Genomic DNA, 12,559 nt, shown 5'->3' on the forward strand with positions numbered 1-12,559 from the left:
ATTAGGGAGGGTGAGATATAAGCAGCCGCGGGCCGTGGAGGGAGTTACGATGGGGCAGGGAGGCGGGGAGGGGGAGAAGCAGGGTGGAGCCCTCTCTACCTTGCCCCTCCCCCTCCCCGCCTCCCTGCCCCACCGTAACTCCCTCCACGGCCCGCGGCTGCTTATAAGTGTTGCTAACTCTTATTCATTTACAGCATGTTAACATACTGTCACCATTCGCTTTTTATGTACTAGTAACTATGCTGGTAATTTTGGTACTGATAATATGTGTACTTGTATTCTCCACCCTGCTTCTCCCCCTCCCCGCCTCCCTGCCTCACCGTAACTCCCTCCACGGCCCGCGGCTGCTTATAAGTGTTGCTAACTCTTATTCATTTACAGCATGTTAACATACTATCACCATTCACTTTTTATGTACTAGTAACTATGCTGGTAATTTTGCTACTGATAATATGTGTACTTTTATTATCTAAGGTACTACGCCTGAGAAGACGGCATTAGTAAATAAACATTTCAAATACACATGTGTTCTTCTTAACTCCATGTTCTGGTTTCTAAGAAATATATAACGACCGACTGTTCATGAGTTCCACGTATCCTGAGGTACTATAAGTTCATATTCTGGATTGTCTAAACATTGAGAGTTTGTTATATCCAATGTGACACTGTACCTAGCTTGCTAAATAGTTTTTGATTACTAACGTGAGTTTTGGGACACCCTAATTCGCCGAGGTTCCAATCCTCTGTCCACAGTTCTGTGTGAGAACAGAAACCCTGCGACAGGGGCACCCCCGACCCTTGCTGGAGCTTCATCACACTTGCGATACAACTCCAGCAATGCGCCACCTTTACGGCACAGATACATCACGCATCTGTGCTGTTTTTGCCCCATGATGCGCCGCATTGTAAATGCAGCACACCATAGGTGACGGAACAGCGGCACAGAATGACTAACACATCCCTGGTGATGCGCCAGTCATCATAAATCTATCCCTATGCTTCTTATCTTGTTAGAGATGAACCGCCATATGTATCATCAAAGTTATTTGCATTTCCTAAATAGCGAACTTTAAGGAATAAATAGCGATTCTTTACCATTCCTAGTTTGCGATGAGCTATTTGCTAATTAGCCGAATGTAGCCCAATGAAGCCCAATGTAGCCCAATGTAGCCCAAAGATGGCCGCCAGACACACAAAAAAACAAATGTAGCCCAAATATCAGCCAGATGTAGCCCAACTATAGCCCAGTGACAGAATGACCAATCAGCTTCGCAAACCTCCGTTACGCGAAGCGGAGCGCTGTTACAGATATATATCTTTTTTTGAACGTTAATTTCTCAAAATCCACTGGAGCACATATATTGAGACCTAGCAAAGGCACATCGGGCTACCAGTCCCTAATATTTTGCCAAGTTTCGTGCAAATCCATTCAGCCGTTCAATTATTATTTTTATTATTTTTTTTTGCCCCGCGGGGCCCTTTTAAAACCTCCACATCAAACCTAGGGGGTCAGCGAGGATCTACTATGCCCCCTTATAGTTATTTCCCCCTTTGTTTTGACCTCCTCTTGTCTCTCGATCCTACCGAGAGACAAGATGGCGGCCGCTACGGACTGTTTGGAATGTTGACAGACGCCGGAGAACCAATCAGCTTCGCTTCACAAAGCTCCGTTGCGCGAAAAGTCCGCGAACCAGAGCGCTAACCGGTCCGCTGTTACAGATATATATCTTTTTTTAAACGTTAATTTCTCAAAATCCACTGGAGCACATATATTGAGACCTACAAAAGGCACATCGGGCTACCAGTCCCTACAATTTTGCCAAGTTTCGTGCAAATCCATTCAGCCGTTCGGGCTAAAAGTGAGGCCAACCGCCCTATGGAAAACTCAATGTTAAAAACACGTTTTGGGACCCCCCTTTTTTCTCGGCCCCCACTGGACGAACCCCCCCCAAATTTTCAAGGGCTGCTCAGAAACAAAATGTGCCATTTTCCTGAAAATTTCAGCCAATTCCGTCCACAAACGCCAAAGTTATTAGACATAGAATTTTCAAAAAACCCATAGAGAAAAAATCCTAACTATATATACCTACTGGCGACCGCCAGTAGGTAATATATATATACATATATATATATATCATTTGTTCCGCTTTTCTTATGCGCTCTGGAATCTCGCCAACCAGCCAGCAAAAAGCACACGGACACGGACCAGTTAGGTGCTGAAATTTATCGCGATGCAGAAAAAGTCAAAGACGTTTCGGCTCAACGGAGCCTTGTTCACATGACAACGTTTCTTTGAACGGACAGCCCTTTTAAAGTGCCAATGATAAACCAAAATTAACACCACCTGTGAATTTTAGGTATGGACATGAAATACATACTACATCAGTTTCGTAGTTGAAATACAGTACCCGATACCAGTTATTACATTTAAATTTTTGTAAAATACCATAATTAAATTCATTCGGTAATATGATATAAAAAGATGTAAATTTTAGCGGGTTGATTGAGAAAAAAATCTCAGTAAAATACATTTTCTCTAAATGATTACGTTTCAGGCTTTTACATGCTACATAACTTTAAAAAGCAGTTAGTCTCATAAAACATCTCTTTCTTCTATTTAAAAAGACCTTCTGCTCAAAAAGCATTGCATAAAATAGTCAATTAACTAAGCACATGGTAAGGGAATAATTTAAAGTGCAAGTGCTTTGCTGAAGATGTGCAAAAATTGCTTTCAGTGCTCACTTCTTGTGCAAATATCGCAAACTGTGCAAAATATGGCAAATTGGGCATAATATCCCCATCTTCATGTGCAAAATACGCTACTATCTCCAATCCAAAACCCGAGTCCAAATTCATACACAATGTTGATAACTTAACCAGCAAATCTTAGGTATAAAATATACACCTGGTATAGTCAATTAATACAAAACATATTGAGTTTGTATCCCATAAAAACCTGTTATGGCTAGATCAGTTAGACATTTCTACAACCCACATGATTCACAGTCTTACCATAAATAATATAGGCAAAAACAGACTTCATAATCCATACATTGTGATAACAATAAGAAAAAATCCCTAAAATTAGATCACAGAGGACTGATTGGATATAAGGGTCCACACAGTCCCTATCTGTATAAAGTGCCCTTCAGTGGTGAAATTAAAATCAAATTCTGTTTCTATATAAGTAGCAGCAAAATTCAGTTCTATTCTCTGGTGTATATCTAGTCGCAGCCTCCCCATGGTGCGCATGTGGTATCACCCAGCCGGGCGGTTCCCACACGTGCAACCCACAGGGAGGAGACCTCTAACAAAATAGATAAACTCTTATGGCAAGCACGTGTATAAGTCTTCTGTAACATTAAGGCCTGCAGGGGTCTTTGTATTGAGGAAAAGGATATATTTAGTTTCGAGCCTTCATAATCTGGCGTCCCTGTCCCCTCCCCGTCTGCTATTCATAACTGCGTCAATCACCCAATATTTTAGCTGGTGTTATCACTCTGGTGAAAATCCCTAAAATGGCGCGCCACTGGGTAGGTGTTGTCGCCATTCGTGATTGCACGCAGATGCTGGAGGATACGTTTGTGAACAGCATGTTTAGTGCTGCCCACATATCTGAGTTGACAGGGACATTGTAGAGTGTAAACCGCAAATTCCGTTTTGCAGGTAAGGACCTGTGTAATCGGATGTTGAATATCTGAAAAACCATCTTTGTAAGTTTTGGTGTTCTCTCCGTGGAGGCAGGCTTTACAGGTCCTACATCTGTAAAAGCCTTTGTTTTCCTGCCACCATGCAGATTTCACAAATGGTTCAGGGTTTGTTACTACTATATGATCACGTAAGGAGGGAGCTTTAATGAAGGTAAGGGATACTCTATTAGGGACACTTTTACCAATAATATTATCCTTTATTACCAACGGCCAGTGTTTGTCAATAATCCTACGCACTTGATGGTGCTGTTTGTTGTATCCTGTTATTATCCGGAAACAACTAGCTCCCTTCTTCCCTACATTCTGTGTGTTACTAGCAGACTTTGCCTGTCGGTCAGATTTCTTGACCAAAAGTTCTTCCCTAGATAATGCCATGGATTTCTGTTTGGCCCTCTCAATTAATTTGCTCGAATATCCTCGCTCCAGAAAGCGCATCTTGCTTTCTCCTTGAGCCCTCTCTAAATCGACAGAATTGCTACAAACACGTCTTAGTCGAAGCATTTCCCCATAGGGGATGCTGGAAACCAAATGTGCCGGATGTGCACTTGCAGCATGTAAAATGCTATTACCAGCAGTCGCTTTACGGAAAATTCTGGATTCAAGTTGTCCGTTATTGATATACAATTCAGTGTCTAGAAATGTGACCTTCTCCTGACTGAGGGTGGCCGTAAAATTTTTAATTTAATTTATTGTCATTGATGTCATAAATGAATTTCAATGCCTCATCCTGACTACCCCTCCAAATCACCAGCAAATCGTCGATAAAACGAAACCATGCCACTAAGTTATTACAAATATTATGCTGGTATTCATAGCCAAGGACCAGCTCCTCCCAAGCCCCCATGTGCAAACATGCAAAGCTTGGAGAGAAGCTACTCCCTGTAGTTGGCGGTATAGGTGCTGGTTAAAAAGAAAAACATTATTGACCAAGCAGAATTGTAACATATCTAGAAGCATTATATTGTGTTCATTGCATTCAGGGCCCCTTCTAGATAGATAATGTTCAACTGCATTTAAACCGTCACTATGAGCTATACTCAACATCCAATGCTATAAGCCAATCACCGTAACCCATTCCACATCTTTGATTTTCATTAAAAAATCCCCAGTGTCTTGAACATATGACCCAAGTTGTTGCACATACCCCTGTAAAAAGTAAGCTATATATACAGAAGCATGTTCCAGGAGACTGCCTCTGGCAGAGATGATAGGTCTCCCTGGTGGATGCAAAGGGTCTTTATGCACCTTGGGGATAAAGAACAATATAGGGGTAATGGGATTATCATTTTTAAGATATTTAAATTCAGCCTCGGTGATTAATTTGGATGATCTCCACTTTGACAATTTGCGATGATACTCTCCTTTAATAGTCATCAAAACTCGAGTACGTATGCGTTCATAGCAGGTTCGGTCATTTAGCTGAATATATGCTTCTTTATCATAGTCAGTTTTAGTCATTAGGACAACATTGCCCCCTTTATCACTGTTTCTCACCACTAGATCCTTTTCCTTGCTCAGTCTGGTGGTGAGTGCTGTATATTGCTGTGATTGACCATCAAATTTTCTTTTTTCATTGTTTTTGCCAATATAAATTTGAAGTTCTTTTAGATCTGCCACCACATTATATATATATATATATATATATATATATATATATATATATATATATATATATATATATATTTGTATATGTATGCAATATCTTAGAGAAAACAATTAGCTCTAAAGAAATATATATCAAGAATTTAAAAATATTACAGCACTTGAAAATCATTTTTGTAAAGAAGTCAGGCAATATTAAGCTTGTTTTGTACAGTCAGGATAATCCTCATTCAAACATAGTAAATCCTTTAATTATTTCATTCTTGCATCATAAATTATTTGGCAGTTATATATTACGTGCCTCATTTATGAGAGGTGCCGCATCTCTGCGACATGCTGGATGCGTCATATTTACAGCAGGACATATCGTATTGCAAGGAGTTGCAGATACGTCACTATTTCTGATGTATCTGTATGAGCAAAATGATGCATTGCTGGAGTGTGTCACGAAAGTGATGCAACTCCAGCATGGTGTCCTTTCACATGGGGAAAGCACCATGTGAAGGGGCAGGCGTCAGTCTTACGCCTGCTGTGAGGCAGGTGTAAGATATGACGCTTGCGTCCTAGAAGTGACGCTGTGAAATCTCATAGATTTCACTGCACCACTTCTGTGAGTTTACCTGCATCAGAACGCTCATCCTGCAGACATTACCTGGCGCAGATATAATGTAGCGCAGGGGTTTACAAAGTGACGCAGGTAGATGCGTCACTTTGTAAATATAACGCATTATTTACCCTGCTGGTACGTCAGAAAAAGTGACGCACCAGCAGTGCAAAAGTGACGCAAGGGCTCATAAATAAGCCCCTACATGTCTTAGGTTTCTGCATTGATTTCAGGCACATATGTGTACCTTTCTACTATGCAGCAAGTTTTTTATAGATTGCTCTAACGTATGAGGTAACAAAGATACCTAGCATTGTTTTCAAATACTTATGGAGCTGGGCACAGCGGTAACTCACACTTGTGAGTAAGTTACACATGTAAGTTTATGCTTAGACTTTTGAGTAACATTACAAAATTTTGAATATTTACTGTTGACAAGTGCAAAGTTACCCAAAAGTGTGACTTACATATCTCCACCCCTGAAACAAGGGCTGTAGCCAAATTTACCAGTGTGAGTTACAATTGCCAACAAAGAGCAATAGTACAATAATACATCCAGCACCACATATGGATGACAAAGCTTAGTGCAACACCTTCCAATAAAACTTTATGGTTGAAAGGACTTAATTAGAATCTCATAAGAGATACTGTTAAATTAAATGAATCTATTTCGACTTTATTTATATACATGAAATTAATTTGATGTAGCCAAATGATGCGATCGTAAACGGCTCCGACTGATGATCAGGATCATTCCTACCACATCGGAATCCACTGTTCCAATTCCTTTCCAACCGATCCATTTTGATGGGGTCAGTCAGAAAGGAATCCAAACTGGATTTCCGAAATAGCTTGCGACGGCCTCAGCATTAGGAAATCCTCAATCAATCCCTGGGACTACTCCTTACAGCTGAGGGATTATGATGGAGGATTCCCATAGCCTTTCTGTGCCGGCCTTTCCGACACAGAAAGGCTGTGGGAATCCCAATTTGGGGGCCCCAGCAGGGCCCCCATGAGTGCAAGGCTGCCAAATGGTGGCCTAGGCGGCCCCTATGGGGTCCCCCGTTGATCCCTGCACCCGGATTCTTTCTGACTGACCCCATCATAATGGATTGGTTGGAAAGGAATTGGAACAGCCAATTCCGCCGAGATCGGAATGGCTCTGACAACTGGTCAGAGCCATTTCCGATCGCATCAGAATCGGCCCCTTAGTGGTAAATATTGAAGGGACCTGGGAAGTGGCTGGGGGAAGAGGTGCCTGCCACGGAGTGCAGGGATAAACAGCACCTCAGCTGTTTACCATGAGAGCATGCACTCCGTTCGGCATGCATGCTCCCATGGTAAAGAATAGGAGTGTGACCAAATAGTGTTCTGTCGCATCCTACTTCCTGGGTTGGGACCAACAACAGGAGGTCATTCGGTCCCAGTTCCCAAATGATGTTGGAGGGACTCCCGTTCCATCCAACATCGGATACGCCCCCTAAGTAGTAAACTTACATGTGTGAAGATCTCTTCATAGAAAAGTTAGGAGGGTAGTGGTCGAGATTTACTTTTGCAGGTTTGTGATTTGCATTTTGTAGTAAATGATAAGTATTACTGTACTACTACTTTACGTACTAAAATATGCAGCTTCTGAATCAGGTCCCTTGATTCCTTATTACGTAGGTATAATTGTTAGTATATATACATGTGATGTTTTGTTCTGAAGTACTGGCATGAGAAATCTGACACATTTAGAAGCTGACAAATGGATCACTCCACCTGCTTAGTAATGGACTGTAACCAAGTAAGAAACATTTGCAACATACCGCGTGTCCTTTGCATTTGCTTGCGCACTTTGCTGATCTGTAAATGCGTTCCATATCTACACACTGGCCCTTGTTACATATCTAGATTAGAAATCAAAGGAAAATATATAGACAAATAAGATACAATTACTACAAACAGCACACCATCAAATCAAAACATTCCATTGAAAAATCATTAACACCCCTTCCCTTTCCTTGTCACAGTAACATAAAAGAAGTCGACTCATTTGAGTCAGGCACATTGTTTACCTCTACACCCTTTAGTTTTAAAGAAAACTATTCCAATTCAAAGGGTACCGTGGGTAGGATCACTTATTTTCCCTGCCTCCTGTGGCAGAGCCGGTTATTCCTGTCTGATGTGAGGGAGTATTTCATACAATAAACTTGTTTACTTTAGGATATTTGGTAAATATTTGTCTTTTTGTATTATTTGCCACCTCTCCATAAGTCAGCAGATTCTGAACTGCCTGACAAGCTTTTTTGTGGCAAGAACACTAAACAACTAGGGTTGGCATTGCACTCCCTAGATTTATATCATAGCTGTGCCTGCGTGCCTCCAACAGTCAGCCAACCTTGGAAAGCAATTGATGTGATTGGAAGGCTGTCCTGGCAGCGATGATGCTCTAAGTTATGGTCATTAGCAATGTATTGCAGTGTGTTGTTGATTCCATTAGCAATTTCAGTTGTATGCATTATGTCATTTATTAAGTCACTTGACATATGATGATCTAAAAGTGTGGGATATAATTCCTCAGTTCATGGGTATAGTGCTGGATTAGCTGCCCCTACTAGCAGTCACCTTAATTAAAAACATATATGGTCTAACAATGCTTGTACTGTGAATACAATTAATATATTATGGTATGACTAAACTAGTGCTTTTGTGTTATGGTTTTACAATCATTATATAGGCTTGACCCAGAAGATCCTCTGCAGTGCTTTCTCAAGGATAGGTATAAATCAATTTACCAATTTTGGGTTAAAGGAACGCACAGGCTATAGTTCAGGCATCTTCTGAATTGTACTTGGAGACAATGCTTATTGTGCACCTAGCAATGCTAGAAACCATCAGGCATATGTATTTAAGCTCTTAATAATAAGTACACCGGTCCATAGTACCACTTTACTCATGTTGGCGGTCTGAGTAGTGCTTTTTAATGATTGGGGTGGTCGGCCCACCATTAGACTGCCAGGTCCACTGTGATCAAGGATCGTGCTGTGCCGGAGGTCTGGAAAACCACAGTAATATGATGGTTAAGCCGGAGCCAGCACCGGTGAGCATATTATGAGTTGCCTTTCTACCATCCATTTCATGGCAGTGAGCCCGCCATGAAAAGGGTGGCAGAGAGGTAACAAAGGGGGCCGTAATAGGTCCCCTGTGCCATTCATGGGCCAGGAGGTGCATGCAGAGAAGGACATGTTGTGCCCCCCTGGATTTGCACCCTTGTTCCTGCATGGTGTTGCATGCAAGCCACACCATGCGGGAACGTGCAGTCAGCGCTTTCACCACGGTGGTATCATGCCACCGCCGTGAGACTGCCCCCACACTGCTTGGGTTCACTGACAGAATATCGACCCTCAAATATCCCCATGGGCAAAAATTGAGTTTTTAATATCAATGTGAAAATTATCAACATCCTATATTTATTATTGTATGTGTAAAAATATAGAAACTATGTATATAAAATATAATATATATTTACTTTGAAACAAATATTAAATGTTTTATTTGAATGTATTTTATAATTGTATTTATAAAAAAATAAGTATATATATATACATATATATATATACCACCATTAACATAAGATCTAATAAAAACATATTATAAATTAAAACATTACACTATTTACAATTCTTTGGAATTACATTTTCAACTTCAGTGAACACAACAGTAGATAAAGGGGTTGATTCCGATTCGGGAAACAAATCCGTACGACGATTTGTATTCGTTGTCGTTTCCGTACGTATCGTAGTAATCCGTCCGAATCGCGTAGTACGATCCGTTGGCTCGCATTCCGTACGAATCGTCGCGAACCGTACGAAAGTCAAGGGTGAGTCCGTACAACATAGACTCGCACAGTAAAGAGTACGGTTCGTAAACATGCCGTACGACCCGCCAAGTACGATCGGGACCGGGGAATGGGGACGCAATTCGTACGGATACGTCGGGTATGAGCAATTCCTACAGAGATCTATACTATCACATAAGCACCGTACCCCTAAATTCAAGGGGAGTACGCAGGGGGTGTACGCACCGTACACGTATAACTTTGGGCGGTACGGACCATACCCCTACACATCATACACCTACATTCATGGGTGGTACGCACGGAGACATATGCACCTAACCCTGTAATCCAGGGGTGTACGCACCGTACCCCGATGCACCGTACCCCTGTAATGATGGGGTGTACGCACCGTACACGGGGGGGGGGTCCGATCCGTACACATTTCGAGCCGCCATCTGGTATTCCGGAGGTTTTAAACTCCCGTAGCAAAAGCGTTGGACGGAGTGCTGTTGACACAAATCGTACTTGCTGGCTTGGAAAAAGCAGCTTCGAACCGTACGGACGTCACGTACTGCGTCTTCCGAATACGATTCGTACGGATCATTGAGTCGTACGGTCTTTGGTACGAATCGTACGGAGAACTGCATTGGGTACACATCGTACTACATCGTATGTACGGGTATGGTTCTCCTTACGATTCATACGGGAAAAAGGCTCCAAACAACGATTTGGACGGGATTTCACTGAATCGGAATCGGCCCCAAAGTGTTGGAAAGTGGAGGGGTAAAAATTACAATTACCACTTTAGTGAGTACAACAGAAGTGAAAGTGCTGGATAGTGGAGGGGTAAAAATTACTATTCCCACTGCAGTGAGTGCAACAGTAGGGAAAGTGCTGGATGGCGGAGGGGTACAAATTACTATTCCCACTCCAGTATGTAAAACAGTAGTGAAAGTATTGGATAGCGGAGGGGTAAAAAATTGTATTTCCACTCCAATGAGTGCAACAGTAGAAAAGTGCTGGGTAGCGGAGGGCTAACATTTACTATGCTCAAAAATTACTATTCTCACTCCAGAGAGTGCAACAGTAGGGAAAGTGTTGGATAACTGAGGTGTAAAAATTACTATTCTCACTCCAGTGTATTTAACAGTAGGGAAAGTGTTGGATAGCAGAGGGGTAAAAATTACTAAGGGCAAAAATTACTATTCCCACTCCAGTGTATTTAAGTGCTGAATAGCAGAGGGGTCAAAATTACTATTGCCACACCAGTGAGTACAAGAGTAGGGAAAGTGCAGGATAGTGAAGGGGTACATTTTACTATTCCCACTCCAGAGAGTGCAACAATAGGAAAAGTGTTGGCTAGCGGATGGGTACAAATTATTATTCCCACTCCAGTGTGTGCAACAGTAGGGAAAGTGTTGGATAGCAAAGGGGTAAAAATCATTACTCCCACTCCAGTGAGTGCAACGGTAGGTAAAGTGCTGAATAGCAGAGGGATAAAAATTACTATTCCCACTCTAGAGACTGCGACAGAGGGAAAGTGTTGGATAGCAGAGGGGTACAAAGTACTATTCCCACTACAGTGAGTGCAACTATGGGGCAAGTGTTGGATAGCGTCGTACTTTTTTTTACTATTCACACTGAAACACTAAAAAAACAAATATATATTAAAAATCAAAAATATAATACAAATTAATAATCAACATTTTAAAAATTAAAATTAGATGTTTAAAACAAATAAAAAGAACATAAATAACAATAGTAATCACATATTACAAAAACTTACAAATACTATATCTAAAAAAATTATAAATACATTTAGTAATAAATATTTATTTTAAAATACAAAATATTTACAAAAAAATGACAAAAAATATGTATTTAATTTCCTAACCTAACACCACACCAATAACAAAACACTTCGCATTTCTTAATTAAATGTATTTACATATGTTACATATTTAATAAACAATTAAAAAATGCTTACTAATAAAACAAATTGCACAGCAGAAACTAAATTAAACTATCAAATAATAAAACACAATAAAAATGTATCTTAAAATTACAATCAATTACTACTAAAAACTAATATTTAAGTTAATAACATTTATTTAATACCCACCCTTTACCCCTTTTAAAAATAAATAGAGCACACAAATATTTAAAATGTAACCAAAATATCTATCTATTAATTAACATTAATTACCAACTATAAATTAATTAAAAACACATTACTTCCCATCATTTACACCTATAAACACCACAACACACACCTAAAATAAATTGCACAATTACCATAATTCATTTACAATTAATTAATTAACAACAATTATTAATTCAAAAATTAAAAAACATAATTTATACCTACAAACACAACACACACCTAAAATTAATTAAACAATTACCATAATTAATTTTCAATCAATTAATTAAATGTAATGAACAGCCAATTATTAATTCATAAATTCAAATTAAACAACTTCCCACCATGTATACCTACAAACACCACAACACATGGCTAGAATTAATGACATATTTAATTAATACTAATTAATTTTAATTAATTACCAACCAAATAATAATGAATTAATAATACATTATTTCACACATTTAACACTATAACATATCAATGAAACACATATTAATAAATAAAAATTAATCAATGCGTTTAAAATAATTAAATTACTGCCCACCCTATTCCCCTATGAACCCACAACCTGATACAGAACTAAAATGCTAAATTCATAATAAAAAATAAATATTTAATGTTATTAAATTACTTCCCACCTTATTCCCCTATAAACCCACAACCCGCTACAGAAC

General features: G+C 39.8%; 1 protein-coding gene across 4 annotated transcripts in view; it reads right to left on the reverse strand.

The window, feature by feature from the left end:
* LOC144791749 (disintegrin and metalloproteinase domain-containing protein 28-like) overlaps positions 1-12,559 on the reverse strand; it is a 3,662,699-nt gene that overhangs the window by 575,511 nt on the left and 3,074,629 nt on the right. For all 4 annotated transcript variants that reach the window (XM_078666520.1, XM_078666519.1, XM_078666518.1 and 1 more), the window contains one exon: positions 7,725-7,805. In XM_078666520.1, coding sequence (XP_078522646.1) covers positions 7,725-7,805 — 81 coding nt within the window. The remainder of the gene's footprint in view (positions 1-7,724; positions 7,806-12,559) is intronic.

The sequence above is a fragment of the Lissotriton helveticus genome, chromosome 11 (genome assembly GCF_964261635.1).
Source record: "Lissotriton helveticus chromosome 11, aLisHel1.1, whole genome shotgun sequence".
Classification (NCBI taxonomy): domain Eukaryota; kingdom Metazoa; phylum Chordata; class Amphibia; order Caudata; family Salamandridae; genus Lissotriton; species Lissotriton helveticus.